At 36.1% G+C, this 13,011-nt stretch overlaps 1 protein-coding gene across 1 annotated transcript in view; it reads left to right on the top strand.

The window, feature by feature from the left end:
* The window catches only part of TMEM47 (transmembrane protein 47), a 29,042-nt gene extending 20,389 nt beyond the window's left edge, over positions 1-8,653 (top strand). The window contains exon 3 of the mRNA XM_058535620.1: positions 5,258-8,653. Coding sequence (XP_058391603.1) covers positions 5,258-5,436 — 179 coding nt within the window. The 3' untranslated portion in view covers positions 5,437-8,653. The remainder of the gene's footprint in view (positions 1-5,257) is intronic.
* Positions 8,654-13,011: the final 4,358 nt, after the last annotated feature.

Raw genomic sequence — 13,011 nt, 5'->3', positions numbered from 1 at the left:
TCTTTTCCCTTTCCTAGATTCGGTTATTCAGTTTTTCTTTTATATTCTTTTCCTTACACTCCCTGACCTTTCTTCCTCACCGACGTCTGCTTAGTCATCACTGCGCACAGGTATCCACACGTTCACTAACCTCTTAGGGGCCTGTCCTTCTCTAGTCTGCTCCTCGTTTAGTCTGTCTTACACCAAACACATGAGATATAGTTCTGAAATACAAATCTAGTCTTGTCTCTTGTCCCTTCAGTTTCCCCAGAGGCAGAACCTGAGACAAGGAATCAAGTGCAAGTACTTGATCTGGGAGGTAGAGAAGAGATATGGAAAGGGAGACCGGGAAGGGAAGGCAGCCAATGAAGAAGTACATTATCAAATCGCTGTAAGCAGCTGGAGCTTAATCTTCCTGGAAAAGTTCTGGAAACAAGTGTAGAACACGCACCTCAGAGTTATCTTATGGGAAGGACTGGGGAAACTGGGATATTTATAAACCAAATTCTGAGAGTCATTGGGAAGAGCTGTTGGGGATGATGGGGAGACAGCAGTGTTAATTTCACAGAACAGCAGGCCTGCCCCCAGTCAGGCAAAGTAGCTTTAGTGGCCAGAGGAAAAGTCCGGTAAAGAAGTACAGGTGGTGCCAATTGGAAGTCAGGCTGACATATATAGGAGTGATGAGGATGAGAGTATATAGATAGGGCATCAGCAGCATCTGCAATTAAAATAACCTCTGAGATGTCTCCCTATAGAAAGCAGTCCGTTATTTTTATGACACACTAAGCCTTTTATAGTCTGAATGAAACATCTCCGTGTGAATGTACCCTTCATTTCACCCAAGTGAATTTTCTATAAGCACACCCTCTTAGACCTCTAAGCTCTATACAAACGACTTCTTCTTCCTAGAGGTCTTTGCACCTTTCTCTTCTGACCAAGTCCTGTCCATCCTTAAGAACCACTTCAAATGGTGCTTCCTCTCTGAAGCCCTCCCTTCTTTCTCCAGACAGAAGTGGTGCTTGGAATGTCGTTAAAGCTCAGTAAACATGTGGTGAATGGGCTATAAGTGATCGTGCCTCTACTACTACTGGTGAACACATTCATTTGTAATTATCTGTGTGTCTGTCTCCACCATAGTGTATGAAATAGAAAAGGGCAAGGGCCATGTCCTGTCTGTCTTACCCTTTCGCCTAGAACACAGTGGGCATCCAATAAATGTTTGTTGAAATATTGAAATATCCCCTTAAAAGAAAATATTGAGTATTTCAATATTGAATGTTTTGAATATTTCAGTATTGAAAACATTGAAAAATATCCTCTTAGAGAAAGCTAGAAATAGCACAAGAATTAGTACCTCCAAGTTCTTGTCGTGCTTCTCTTCACACAATTTCATGTGTGGTAGTTTTGTTGCCTCTTTTCAAAAAAGTGGGGAGGGGAAATAAAATGAAACTCAAATTCCCTTCAAATTTTAAAACGCTACACAATTTTCCCTAGGTTGCCTCTGAGGTAGAGCATAGAGGATACCACAGCCAATGCCTATTATGTTTCAGTGATTGGTGGTAAGGTAGAAATATAGTATGGTGGTATTTTCTTGAGTTCTGGATTCTTTAGCTTTGTTTATTTTTTTCCTTTGCAGCATCTACAAAAGGCAAGGAGGCATTTTTACCTGCATCTATGTGTATTTTATTAAATGGAAAATCATTTAGAAATGATTACAAATTCTTTACAATTTTGCTGTTACAGGCATTTTTCTCAGTGATTCCAAAGTGAGAAAAATAATTCAGAGGCAAAAAGCGTTTTAGGGTAATTTTCGTCTGGCTGTAACACAATCAAGTTTTATCTCTAAGAAAGCTGCTCAGGAGAGTATGTCACTGGAACCTAATGGAGTTGTATTTCCACTTTTCCACGAAAGGGAAATTATGTCATTGTATTATACCATGGAGGCCAAATATTTGCTAAATAAAACACATTGAAATGAATATTAAAAGCAGTCTAGGTAAACACCTCCCTCCAGGGACTGACTGGTTCACAAAAGAAGCAGTATAATCCTTTTAGAATATAATTCAGGTCAGTTATTACTTCTCTGCTCAAACTCCCCTAGCAGTTGCTCATCACACCTAGAATAAAACCCAGACCCCTGACCGTGGTTCCCAGGGCCATCCCTGAATGGGCCCTGGCTGTCTTTTCCATCTCATCTCATGCCGCTCCCTTCCTTGCTCTCTGTATGCAACCATAGCATCCTTACTGATGTTCCGCTGCTCACAATGTGCTCCTGTGTCCGGAGTTTGGCACTGCCTGTGCCCTCCACCCAGATCGCTCCCTCCCCACTATATTGACCAGCACCCCTCACTTCATTCAGGTCTGTGCTCAAGTGACTTCTTCCCAGAGAGGCCTTCAACTCTAGATCTCAAAGAGCAGCCTGCATCCCTCTGTCTTGTTTTCTTGCTTTCTTGTATTTTTGTGTCTTAGCAATACCTGCCATATTCTGTATTTATTTACTGATGGACTGCCTACCCATGAGGGTAGCAACTTGTATTGCCAGTGCCTTAAACTGTATTTAGAAACATTCAAATATTTATTGAATGAATCAGTTTGTTGAATGAGGAAATGAATTGCTATTCCGAATTCACATTCATATTTCAATCATATCCTGGAACAGTCAGTCATGATTTGACTAGTGACTGGAGGATAGAAACCTAAGGAGAAATGCCTTTTTTAAAACTCACTTAGTAACTTTGGAATTTTTTTTTCTGTAGTTCCTGGTTGATAGTAATTAACTTCTTGTTACTTTTAAGACATTTAAAACATGAAAGCACCCTTTTCCTCACAAAAGCACGGAGCCTGCTGAATTTTTTAAAGTTAATACACATTTAGCAGTTACTGGATGGAATATATGAAGTGTCAGTTATATAATATGATATCAGTGGTCCTCACAACGACTTAAAACCTTTTTTGAGATTTTTAAACTATAAACAAGGTGTGATTTCTATTTTGGATGTCGAGAGATTCTTTTGTTATGGACCTGTCTATCCATCCCCTCTCAGGAGTAACATGGAAGTATGGTAGGCCAGTGCTGATCCAGAGCAGTGTTGAGCTACATGGCAAAAATATTTGAAATTCTTATATCTGGTTCCAGAAAGATCACTTGACCCCTAGTCAGAACCTTATAGAAAGTAATGATTTTGAGGAATTATGCCCTCATGAATTTTCAGTAATTCATCACTTTTATGCCAGAGATAGATGACTGTTATGTAGACTTTCTAGGAACATTAATCATATTGGTAATGATCTCTTAGAGGTACTCAGAATAGATGGGAGTAGATTTTAAAGCACAAAATTCCAGTTTAATTGAACACACTATCCATTCTGTTGTTCTTTTTAAAAAATGCAATAAACAATCATTTTTACTATATCAAAGTTTATTCTTGTCTCCTACTCCTTGTTTACATTTTTGTTGTTGCACTTTTGGAGTTTACAGTATTTTTAAGATGAGAAATAATAATCATTTTAACCAAAAATTTACTTTATATATCAGAGGCAAACTTTGTTTATAAAGGGCCAGATAGTAAATACTTCTGGCTTTGTGGGCCACATGGTTTCTGTTGCAGCTCCTCACCTCTGCTATCATAGTGCAGACAGTACATAAGTGAATGAGCTTGGCTGTGTTCCAATAAAACTTTTTTTCAGAAACAAACAGCAGACCAGCTTTGATAGTTTGCCCACCCCATCACATATTACTCTACCCCAGATTTTTCAGGGAGAAGATTGTCTGTATCTTGAGGGTGGAAGCCGTCATATAGTAGAGAATGAGGCAGATGCATCAAATAAATTCTAGTTAAATTGATTTAAATAAAATAGAAATTGGGGCCGGCCCCGTGGCTTGGCGGTTGGGTGCGCACGCTCCGCTACTGGCGGCCCGGGTTCGGATCCCGGGCGCGCACCGACACACCGCTTCTCTGGCCATGCTGAGGTCGCGTCCCACATACAGCAACTAGAAGGATGTGCAACTATGACATACAACTATCTACTGGGGCTTTGGGGAAAAAAAGGAGGAGGATTGGCAATAGATGTTAGCTCAGAGCAGGTCTTCCTCAGCAAAAAAAAAAAGAGGAGGATTGGCATGGATGCCAGCTCACGGCTGATCTGCCTCAGAAATAAATAAATAAATAAATAAAATAGAAATTATATAATAGTTGATCCAATAGGAACTTAAGATTTTGAATGGAAGACATGATCTCTTGTATAATCCAGTGTCTCCCATATAAAAATATCCACAGGATAAATACCACTTTAATTTTAGATATTTAAAAAAAAAAAAAAACTTACCCTTCCTGATGAACTGGTTTGTTTTATTTTATTTTATTAGGTATGACTCATCACGTTTCCCCTTTAGCCCTGACTGAGAGCTAAGATTTAAGAACTAAGAGCTAAGTTTTGTGCTCTCTTGTAGCAGCCGTCGTTAGCTTAGGTTTTGCAGTACCATTATCTCCCATGCCTTCATTGACTTAGTTCTTTTTTGAAAAGTACATGAGGAATAAATATATAAATGTCATCTGTTATATCTAATAGAAAGGGTATAATTGGTTGTGGCTTCTTGACAAAGATGACTTTTGAGCCCCTTTTTAAAGATGAGAGGTATGGACTGGATGAGAGGAAAAGAATGAAAATAGTTTTTGATCAGAGTAATATGAGCAGAGACATCAAGGTACAACTGAACTGCTGGAATATTGGGCTGAGTTAGGTGGTATTGAGAAGCAACAACAAAAGCACATCTTGAATCGCAGGTTGACCAGTTTCATCAGTACGAATGAATTCAGTTCTCCAATTCCTCAAGAGTATAAATAAATAACAAGGGTGTTAGCTAGTATGTGGGGTCACTATTCTTGGGGAGCTATTTACAGGTTTTGTATAGTGGAACAGTTTAGCTTAACTAGTACTACTTGCCATAATAGTGATAATTACATATGTGTTGTAAAGTGAGAATCACTACTTTGTATGCTCATATAAATTGTTATATTGTACTGATTATTTCATCAAATACTATTATAGTGATGTACTAATTATTAATAGAGTGATTCTTAATATTTGTGAATAGTGTTAAAGAAAAAAATGTTAATATTTGAAAATATATCATCTAGAATAAGCAATGCTTCAAATTTTTTGGCTTTTACATTTATTTGACTAAAAAGTAATTCTCACACATATGTATATTTCTATGTTATATCATTTTATTTCCTGTAAATAACATTTTTCTAATTTTGATTTGCTTTTCTTTCAGTTGTTTTACAGGTTTGCAGCCTGGTGCTTTACCCAATCAAGTTCATTGAAACTGTGAGCTTGAAAATTTACCATGAGTTCAACTGGGGTTATGGCTTGGCCTGGGGTGCGACTATATTTTCGTTTGGGGGTGCCATCCTTTATTGCCTGAACCCTAAGAACTACGAAGACTACTACTAGAACCAATAGTCTCAAATTTAAAAAAAAAAACACCATCCAACAAAAGGATTACGTCTTCATCTTTTCTAACTCACTATTTTCTAAAACACTTGTGGAGCATCCAGCAGTTTGCTCAGTTGATTTAATGTCTTTTGCCTTTTGGCTGTCAACATCATAACCAGCTTTTACATCCGTTTTAGGGACCTGCACAAATTAAGAGAGCTGATTAGACATAGGCAAATGCTGCAAACTTCCAATATGTTCATGTCATTTTTCTTGACAAGTGAAGGGTCTATATGACAGCAACCATTGTGAGAAACTAGTTGGAATGAGAAATGCCTGAATCTCCTATTGCCTGCAGGGGAGCAGCTGGCATAAGCAACACTTAGAAGTTCCTTTGTGCTGACAAGGATTCCACTGTTGGAGTCCTTATCACCTGCTTATTCCACCCAATGACCACATTGGCCGTTGGTTTTTTGCTTGAGTGAGCTCTTGAAAAGTGAACTGCCCTTCAGCATCTAATGGGAGTTCTGAATGTAACTGGTTAATGGTACATATTCCACTTTGAAGAATATTTTTTTTAATAGGAGGTCATGCTTTGGCAATCAGCATCTCCCTGGGAAGGGAGTCAAGACTTGGAGACATGTGCTTTTCATTATGTAGTTAGAAATTATGCCTCAGCCCTATCTAGGATGAGGAAAATTGAGTCTCTACTTTCCCTGGGGCAAATAGAAAGAAATATGCATGAGTTGCTTTTGTCCTAAGTACCCTTTAAATCATTTACCAAACATTACAGCAAATAACTGTGCATATGTAACAAGCTTCAATATTTTTATAGAAGGTGACCCATTAGTATAAATGGTGATAAGTTGTTCCCTAGCCCTACACATGCATTTGCCTATTACACATAAAATTAATATTTGCTCTAGTGAAGTGATTTGAACATTAACCTTGTACACGTTGTTAAGAGGCTTAGATCGGGTATTCACACTTATTTACCATACAAAAGTACCTATACCTTAAAGCTTTTGCTCTATGTTCTCTACTGTTTCACGGGAAAGTTTCAATAGAATTGTATAAGAAGAAAAACTGAAATGTTGTTAATCTGAAAATGAATGATTGTTCTGTAAGCACTGTAGTTCAAAAGAGAGTAGCAATTAGGCTGATCAGTTCAAAATTCTTTAAAATACAAGGCTGCTTTTCTTTCAAGTATTTTAAATGTCTATTAAAAAATAAAGTAATAGCGATAGATTTATATAAATGTCTAAATGTCTCAGTAGAGGAGTAGAATTCATCTGGTTATCACCTGGTCCTCTGAAGTTAATGAATGGGCTAACTGATTTGTGCACACAATTATGATGGATTTATGTTATGGGAATCGTTTGTTAACTGTTCAAATGGAAGGAAATATCAATAATAGGGAGGAAGTTTGCAACGAATCTTACACTGCAAACTTGTGTTAATCCTGTTTAATATACAAATTTGGATAGTTTAATTATAAACATATTTTTATATCAAATATACAGCTCTAATATAAAAGTTATACATAATTATTTTTGTTAACAAAGACATTAAAACAGTATGTCCTGGTTTTGGCCCTCTTACAGAAAGAAACATTGGAAAAATCATTTAAAATGTACCCGTGTACTATTGTATTGCAAAATCCGTTAAGAGCAGGACCACATCAGTAGTATTTTAATAATTTGTTTTACCTCCCAGAGCAGAGTTCTGCTTTCAGTTTGTCTTAAGAACTGTTGCCAAAACAGCAGAGAAAAAACTATTTTATTATTCAAATGCTTAAAAAAAAACGATCTTGTGACTTTTCTATAGACTCACAGAGTAAATATGAAGAACCAGGCTTATTCTTATTTTAGCAATGACAGAGAAAAGTGATTAAATGCATCCTAGAGAGAAACCTTGATAAAAGTATATGATTCTATATAGAATCATAAGAAACCATGAGTGGAAATTTTCCAGAAAGATATTAGTATTATAGAATCTTTTGCAGCAATTTTCTTGAGAAATAGTAAAATCTGGGCCAGACTGTTTTGCAGTTAATTGTATATTGTCAGAGCAGCATGAGAAATACTGTATTTGTTGGATAGGGGTTTCAGCTATTAAACACTCTCTATTGTGAGAGAAGCTCTTTATTCCTGAATAATGGAAGAACAGTACTTGGTGCTGACATCAATGAGGCACTTTTCTTAGTCCTGGTAGAGGATGCAGTGTGCTGTTAGACCAATATGACATCTCAAGTCTTATCAAGTTTTCATTCTCTGTCAATATGACAAGCTGGAAAATGACAGACTATGTTATAGGCTAAGGCACACATATTTACAGTTTACTGAAAAGTAGATTTCTTATATAACTTTTTTCCCCTTCCCAGTGAAGAGACCTATGCTATGTTTCTACCATCACTAATATTTGGAAGTGTTTCATGACTAACAAGCTCGGTACAACATGAAAGGTGTTGTTGCTCATCCGAAATACTGTTTTGTCTCTCAGAATAAACACAAGTGAATTTTTCACCTACATTAACATTAACGTCTTTGCAGCTTTAGGTTGGTTTGATGTTTTCTTACAAGCAAAACTGTTAACTATAAACGCATTGTTTATCTTAGAGAGAGCTATATACACATACACACATATAGCATAAAGTACTCAGCAGGGCTAGTTATTCGGAGCTCTTGCACAACTATTTAGCTTTTTGTAAGTTCAACATGTAAATTTTAAAGACATAAATATAGAGAGATCTATGTGTTTGAAATATAAATGATATATATGGATTAGCATGTACCTGTATATTATTAAACATGCAATGAACTGACTGGTAAGTGACGTCTAATTGTATGGCTAGCAATGTAATTTATTCAGACTGTATTTTTGTACAGAGCAGCGCACACTAACCTATGCCTCTGTGTCCTCTTTAATGCCTAAAACTGTGCCTAGAAATTTCATCTGTCTTAAAAAATAAAATATACTTCATGCTGTTTATGCTATTAGTTTCTCTACTGCTGTTCTATATTTATTATTTTAAAAAATAAGACATGTTTACTACTTAAACATGAATTCATGGTATTCTGGTTATTTTTTTCTAACAGTCATCTGGGATAAACCTGTTTATCACTCCAGTGGTTTTGAGTTTGCAGTTTCACGATCAGTTCTTCATTTCATGATTTTTGTAGCTGACATGAAGTTATCTATGTGGAAAAAATAAAAATAAAAGTGGTTTCACTGATCTGGTTTGACTTTGTGTCTTCTCTACTGTGTAGACCCTTTAACAGATTTCTAAATTACATGTCATCAGTTCATTTTCTCCTTTATAATATATATTCTTTAGAAAACACAGCTTAATAGGACATGCTCATTTTGTGTAAAATTTTTTAAACTATTTTTTATTTCTAATTCTCTCCCAAGATCCTTTCTATCTTCTGCAACTGAGTTATATGAACAAGAAAAGAAAGAAATATTAAATGTCTTTAAACTTTGTTTTAAAATGCACAGGAAGGAGATACAGTATAGGCTATAGATTTTCCTGCTCTCATCACACAGAGGAGTAGTGAAAGGGTTTGATACTCTATTTTGGTTTTTGTTTAGTTTTCAGTGTTTGCAAGGTATGTTAAAGCAGGCTTTCTGCATTATTTCTATTTTTTTTTGTGGGGAAGATCAGCCCTGAGCTAACATCCATGCTAGTCCTCCTCTTTTTATGCTGAGGAGGACCGGCTCTGAGCTAACATCTATTGTCAATCCTCCTCCTTTTTCTCCCCCACAAAGCCCCAGTAGATAGTTGTATGTCATAGTTGCACATCTTTCTAGTTGCTGTATGTGGGACACGGTCTCAGCATGGCCGGAGAAGCGGTGCGTCGGTGCACGCCCGGGATCCGAACCCGGGCCGCCAATAGCGGAGCGTGCACACTTAACCGCTAAGCCACGGGGCCGGCCCTCTATTTTTTAATTAGAGAGGCGCTCTAAATTTTCAGCGTGCATGCGCACGTGTGTAATGTGAAGAAATCCATAAAATTAAAGTCAAAATTACCCATCGCCCTTTGTGTATATAAATGATGAGTATATTTGGAAAGAAATTTAAATTAGACAATAAAATTCACTTGTATGATTGTCAAAATTTTCTTGAAGATATAAATAGAACCATATATAATTGAGCGAACTTTCTTCTGTTGTTAAAATCAGTTCAAATATAAAATATAGATTTTTGTCATGAAGATATCTTTTCATGTCTCATGAACCCTCAAATTTTGAGAGGTTCCCAGTTTATTTTTCTGCTAAAAAGAAAATAGCATAAATCATGTACAAGCCTATGATATATTTAATATCAAACTTTCAAAAGTTTGCATATTTAACTTATAAATTCTAACATTTTCACAAATTTTCTATCATTTTGGAAATTTTCCTTTTCAATGGCCCTATTCTAATTTGATGGAGTAGCATCATTTGATATATTAGGTTTTCAGTATAAAGTACTTTCATTTTTATACAGAATTCTCATGAGCAAAACACCTTTACAAACATGTCCTGCCTGGTAATTATTCATGACCCAGTTTCTCTGAATTTGGAAGACATGGAGACATAACTTCACTACGATTTGACAAGGGAAAATTCTTTGCCTTCGGAGATTTCATTGTGAACATGAAACAGGAAAGCAATTTTAATTTGCTTTGCCATAATGGCCGTGTAGCCTGTTAGCAGTTTGTTTTATTAAGTCAGGCCCATGCTATGTCAACACAGTGTTCCACTTTGATGGTTTTAAGTCACTTTGGTTAGAAAATAAATTGGTAGTGAAATTATTTTGTATTCTGTAGAATAATGCACTAAATACCTGGGTTTCTAATTTATCAAATTTTCATGTTATGACCTTCTGTTAATAGCTTTTCAGAAGTGTAATATTAAATAAGATGAAAAGAGCAAATAAAAATTAGAATTAAGTGCTTAGTATTTTCACAGGAAGCACTAGTTTATTTAAATAATTTAACTTCTATGTCAAGTATTGGGACATGGTATCATAGCTACTTAATGTCAAAGTTAAAATCTGACTAAAGAACAAAACTGTATGTAATAAAATCCCAACAATTTTTCTTATATAAGGCGAGTTTTCATACTTTTTGGGAAGTCCTCACATTTTTAACAACCACTAAATGTTGCCATGAGCATATGGTCCATATATCTACACTTGGAAAATCTGTTTTCAGAGTCACCGGCTAGGTGACTCACACATTTGTATTCCAGCAGTAAGTCTAATGGTTCCAAAATATAACTAAGAGAACAGGAGCTGAACTGTTCAAGTGGGAAGGATAATATGTAGTGTTTCTAAGCCAAGATTAACAGCACACAAAGAATGGTGCTCTTTGTAAAACTAAAGCTGTTTTGAGTGGTTCACCAGAGAAACTCAGTTTTGGCAAGCAGTTATTTTTCCAAGTTGAATGACTTCATAGGAATAATGATTATAAAGGAAGCTTGGAACAAGTACTGGAAAATCATGTCATCAAACCAGCAAAAACCTTGAATACTTCAATTTCTGCATGTGACAAGGATTAATGAAGAAAATAGTATCTATACAATTTATGATTTGTGTAGTGTGTGTATATATATATATAGAGAGAGAGAGAGAGAGAGAGAGAGATACATAGATACACTCTATATATATACACTAATTTTGGCATGGGTGAGGATGTGTCTGTGGGTGACCCAAAGGCATTTCCTATACTGTAGAAGAGACGCAGTCAGGCATGGAGTTGAACTTAAAACATTGTATATATGTGATGATGGTACTGAAGACTGCCCCTTGGTTGCTTTGAATTTATCATCATAAAGGTAAAATAAATATCATACAGCCTATTTAATATTTTAATAAAAATATAGTTCACAGGAAGAATTCAAAGAAATTGTTTTAACCTTAACAGGAGACATTTCTCTTAAGATTATTATGAATGGGAAGTTAAATTGTTAAGGGTTAAATGGAGAAGAAACACTACTTTGCTGGTCTTTGACACTGTATGTTAACTGACAAAACAGATAACGCTATCACGCTTGGCAACCTCTTCCAGGCAAACTTCTGCTGTATCAAAGTGTTTTTGGAGAGTACGTTCCGCTTTGTGGCCATATTGTTGTTCAGTGGTAATGTGGCAACTCAAGAACAAGTTTTCCAATTTTTAGCTTTTAGGTGATGCTTTTTCTTAAACATTATCTAGCTGTTACGGTTGTGTTAATTGAGTAGTGGTGTGTCTGAAAGAAGCAAAATGAGAAATTATAATAAAAAATTAACACTTATATGGTTAAAAGTATGTTTCTCATTCAACTCCAAGCTACGAATGCTGTTCCGTGTTGGAACAAATTTGGCATAAATTTGACATAGAAATCCTTATGGAGGCATAATGTGTCATATAAAATTTCCAGTTATATTTTACAAAGACCTTGATATTTTTAAGTGCTTCTTAATGAAGCAGAATTTTGGAAAATACATTCTCAGAATATTTTTTTGCAAACCTCAATATTTAGCACATATCTTTCCAGCCGACTTTCAAGATACGAAATACTTTGAGTTACTTTCCCCCATTTTTTGAGGCATGGATAAAATTATTTTTTTCCCTATCTGCATCAGAAAGTCGATAAACAGTACATATTTAGCCAGGCATTTGAGCTCTAGGAAGTTCAAGTATGATCCTAAACACGGCAACCTCCTCCTGCTGCCTATGATTGCATGCTATCTTTGAATCAGAAATGCTCTAAAAGTTGAAGCAACAATGAACACTTCTTCAAACCAAAAGCGCTGTTTAGCTTCAGTTAAGCTTGTTTGACTGTTGTGCTGTTTGGTGGGGAAAGCACATGTAACATGCTGCTTTCCTAAAGTTAAGCTGCTTTTGATTTATTAGTATAATAAATATGTACAAATTTCATGCGTTTATATTCTTAGAATGGTTTGCATATTATCTATTTTGGAACTGGAGCATTTTTAGAATTATTTACAATTTATGGAAATACAAAGTTAAAGTCAGTAAGGATTGGGGAAAAATATCTACAGGAAAAGGAGGTCAAACATTTGGATCTTCCAAGTTTTACCATTTAGTCATAACTGTGTGACATAAGACTGTGCAGATATGAGAGTCGAAACCTGACAGGTTGATGTAATTGATTACCTTTGGAGTCTATGCTCCACCCATAATGATTTTTCTGAGAACAATAGCGGACTTGGCAGGCAACCATATTTGCACCACATGACCCTGCACCCCTGGTCAGGGGTGATTACAGCAGCAATGGTTCCTGCCTTAAGCTAGCCCCCTGTTTCTCTTGCCCATTAATTTGGAATTGGTCTCTGCATGTAGCTAGTAATAAAATGCATAAACTGTGGGGCTTTGGCGTGTGTGCAGGGATGCAAAGAAAAACTGCAGAGAATAAAAGAATGAAATAGGCAGAGAGAAGCAATCAAGAGGGACCATGCAAGACCCAGAGAGATGAAAGAGTTGGTAGTCCCAGTTCTTAGTAAGGTCAAGCTGCCTTGTGTTCCATGAAATACTCCTGTGTCCTTCCAATAATTTCCTGTTTTGGTTAAATCAGTTTTAGTTGGAACCAGTAGAACTTCTTGCT

This window comes from Diceros bicornis, chromosome X, assembly GCF_020826845.1.
Source record: "Diceros bicornis minor isolate mBicDic1 chromosome X, mDicBic1.mat.cur, whole genome shotgun sequence".
Taxonomy (NCBI): Eukaryota; Metazoa; Chordata; class Mammalia; order Perissodactyla; family Rhinocerotidae; genus Diceros; species Diceros bicornis.
Note: the sequence above shows the minus strand (reverse complement) of the source record. Positions and strands in the feature narration are given on the sequence as shown.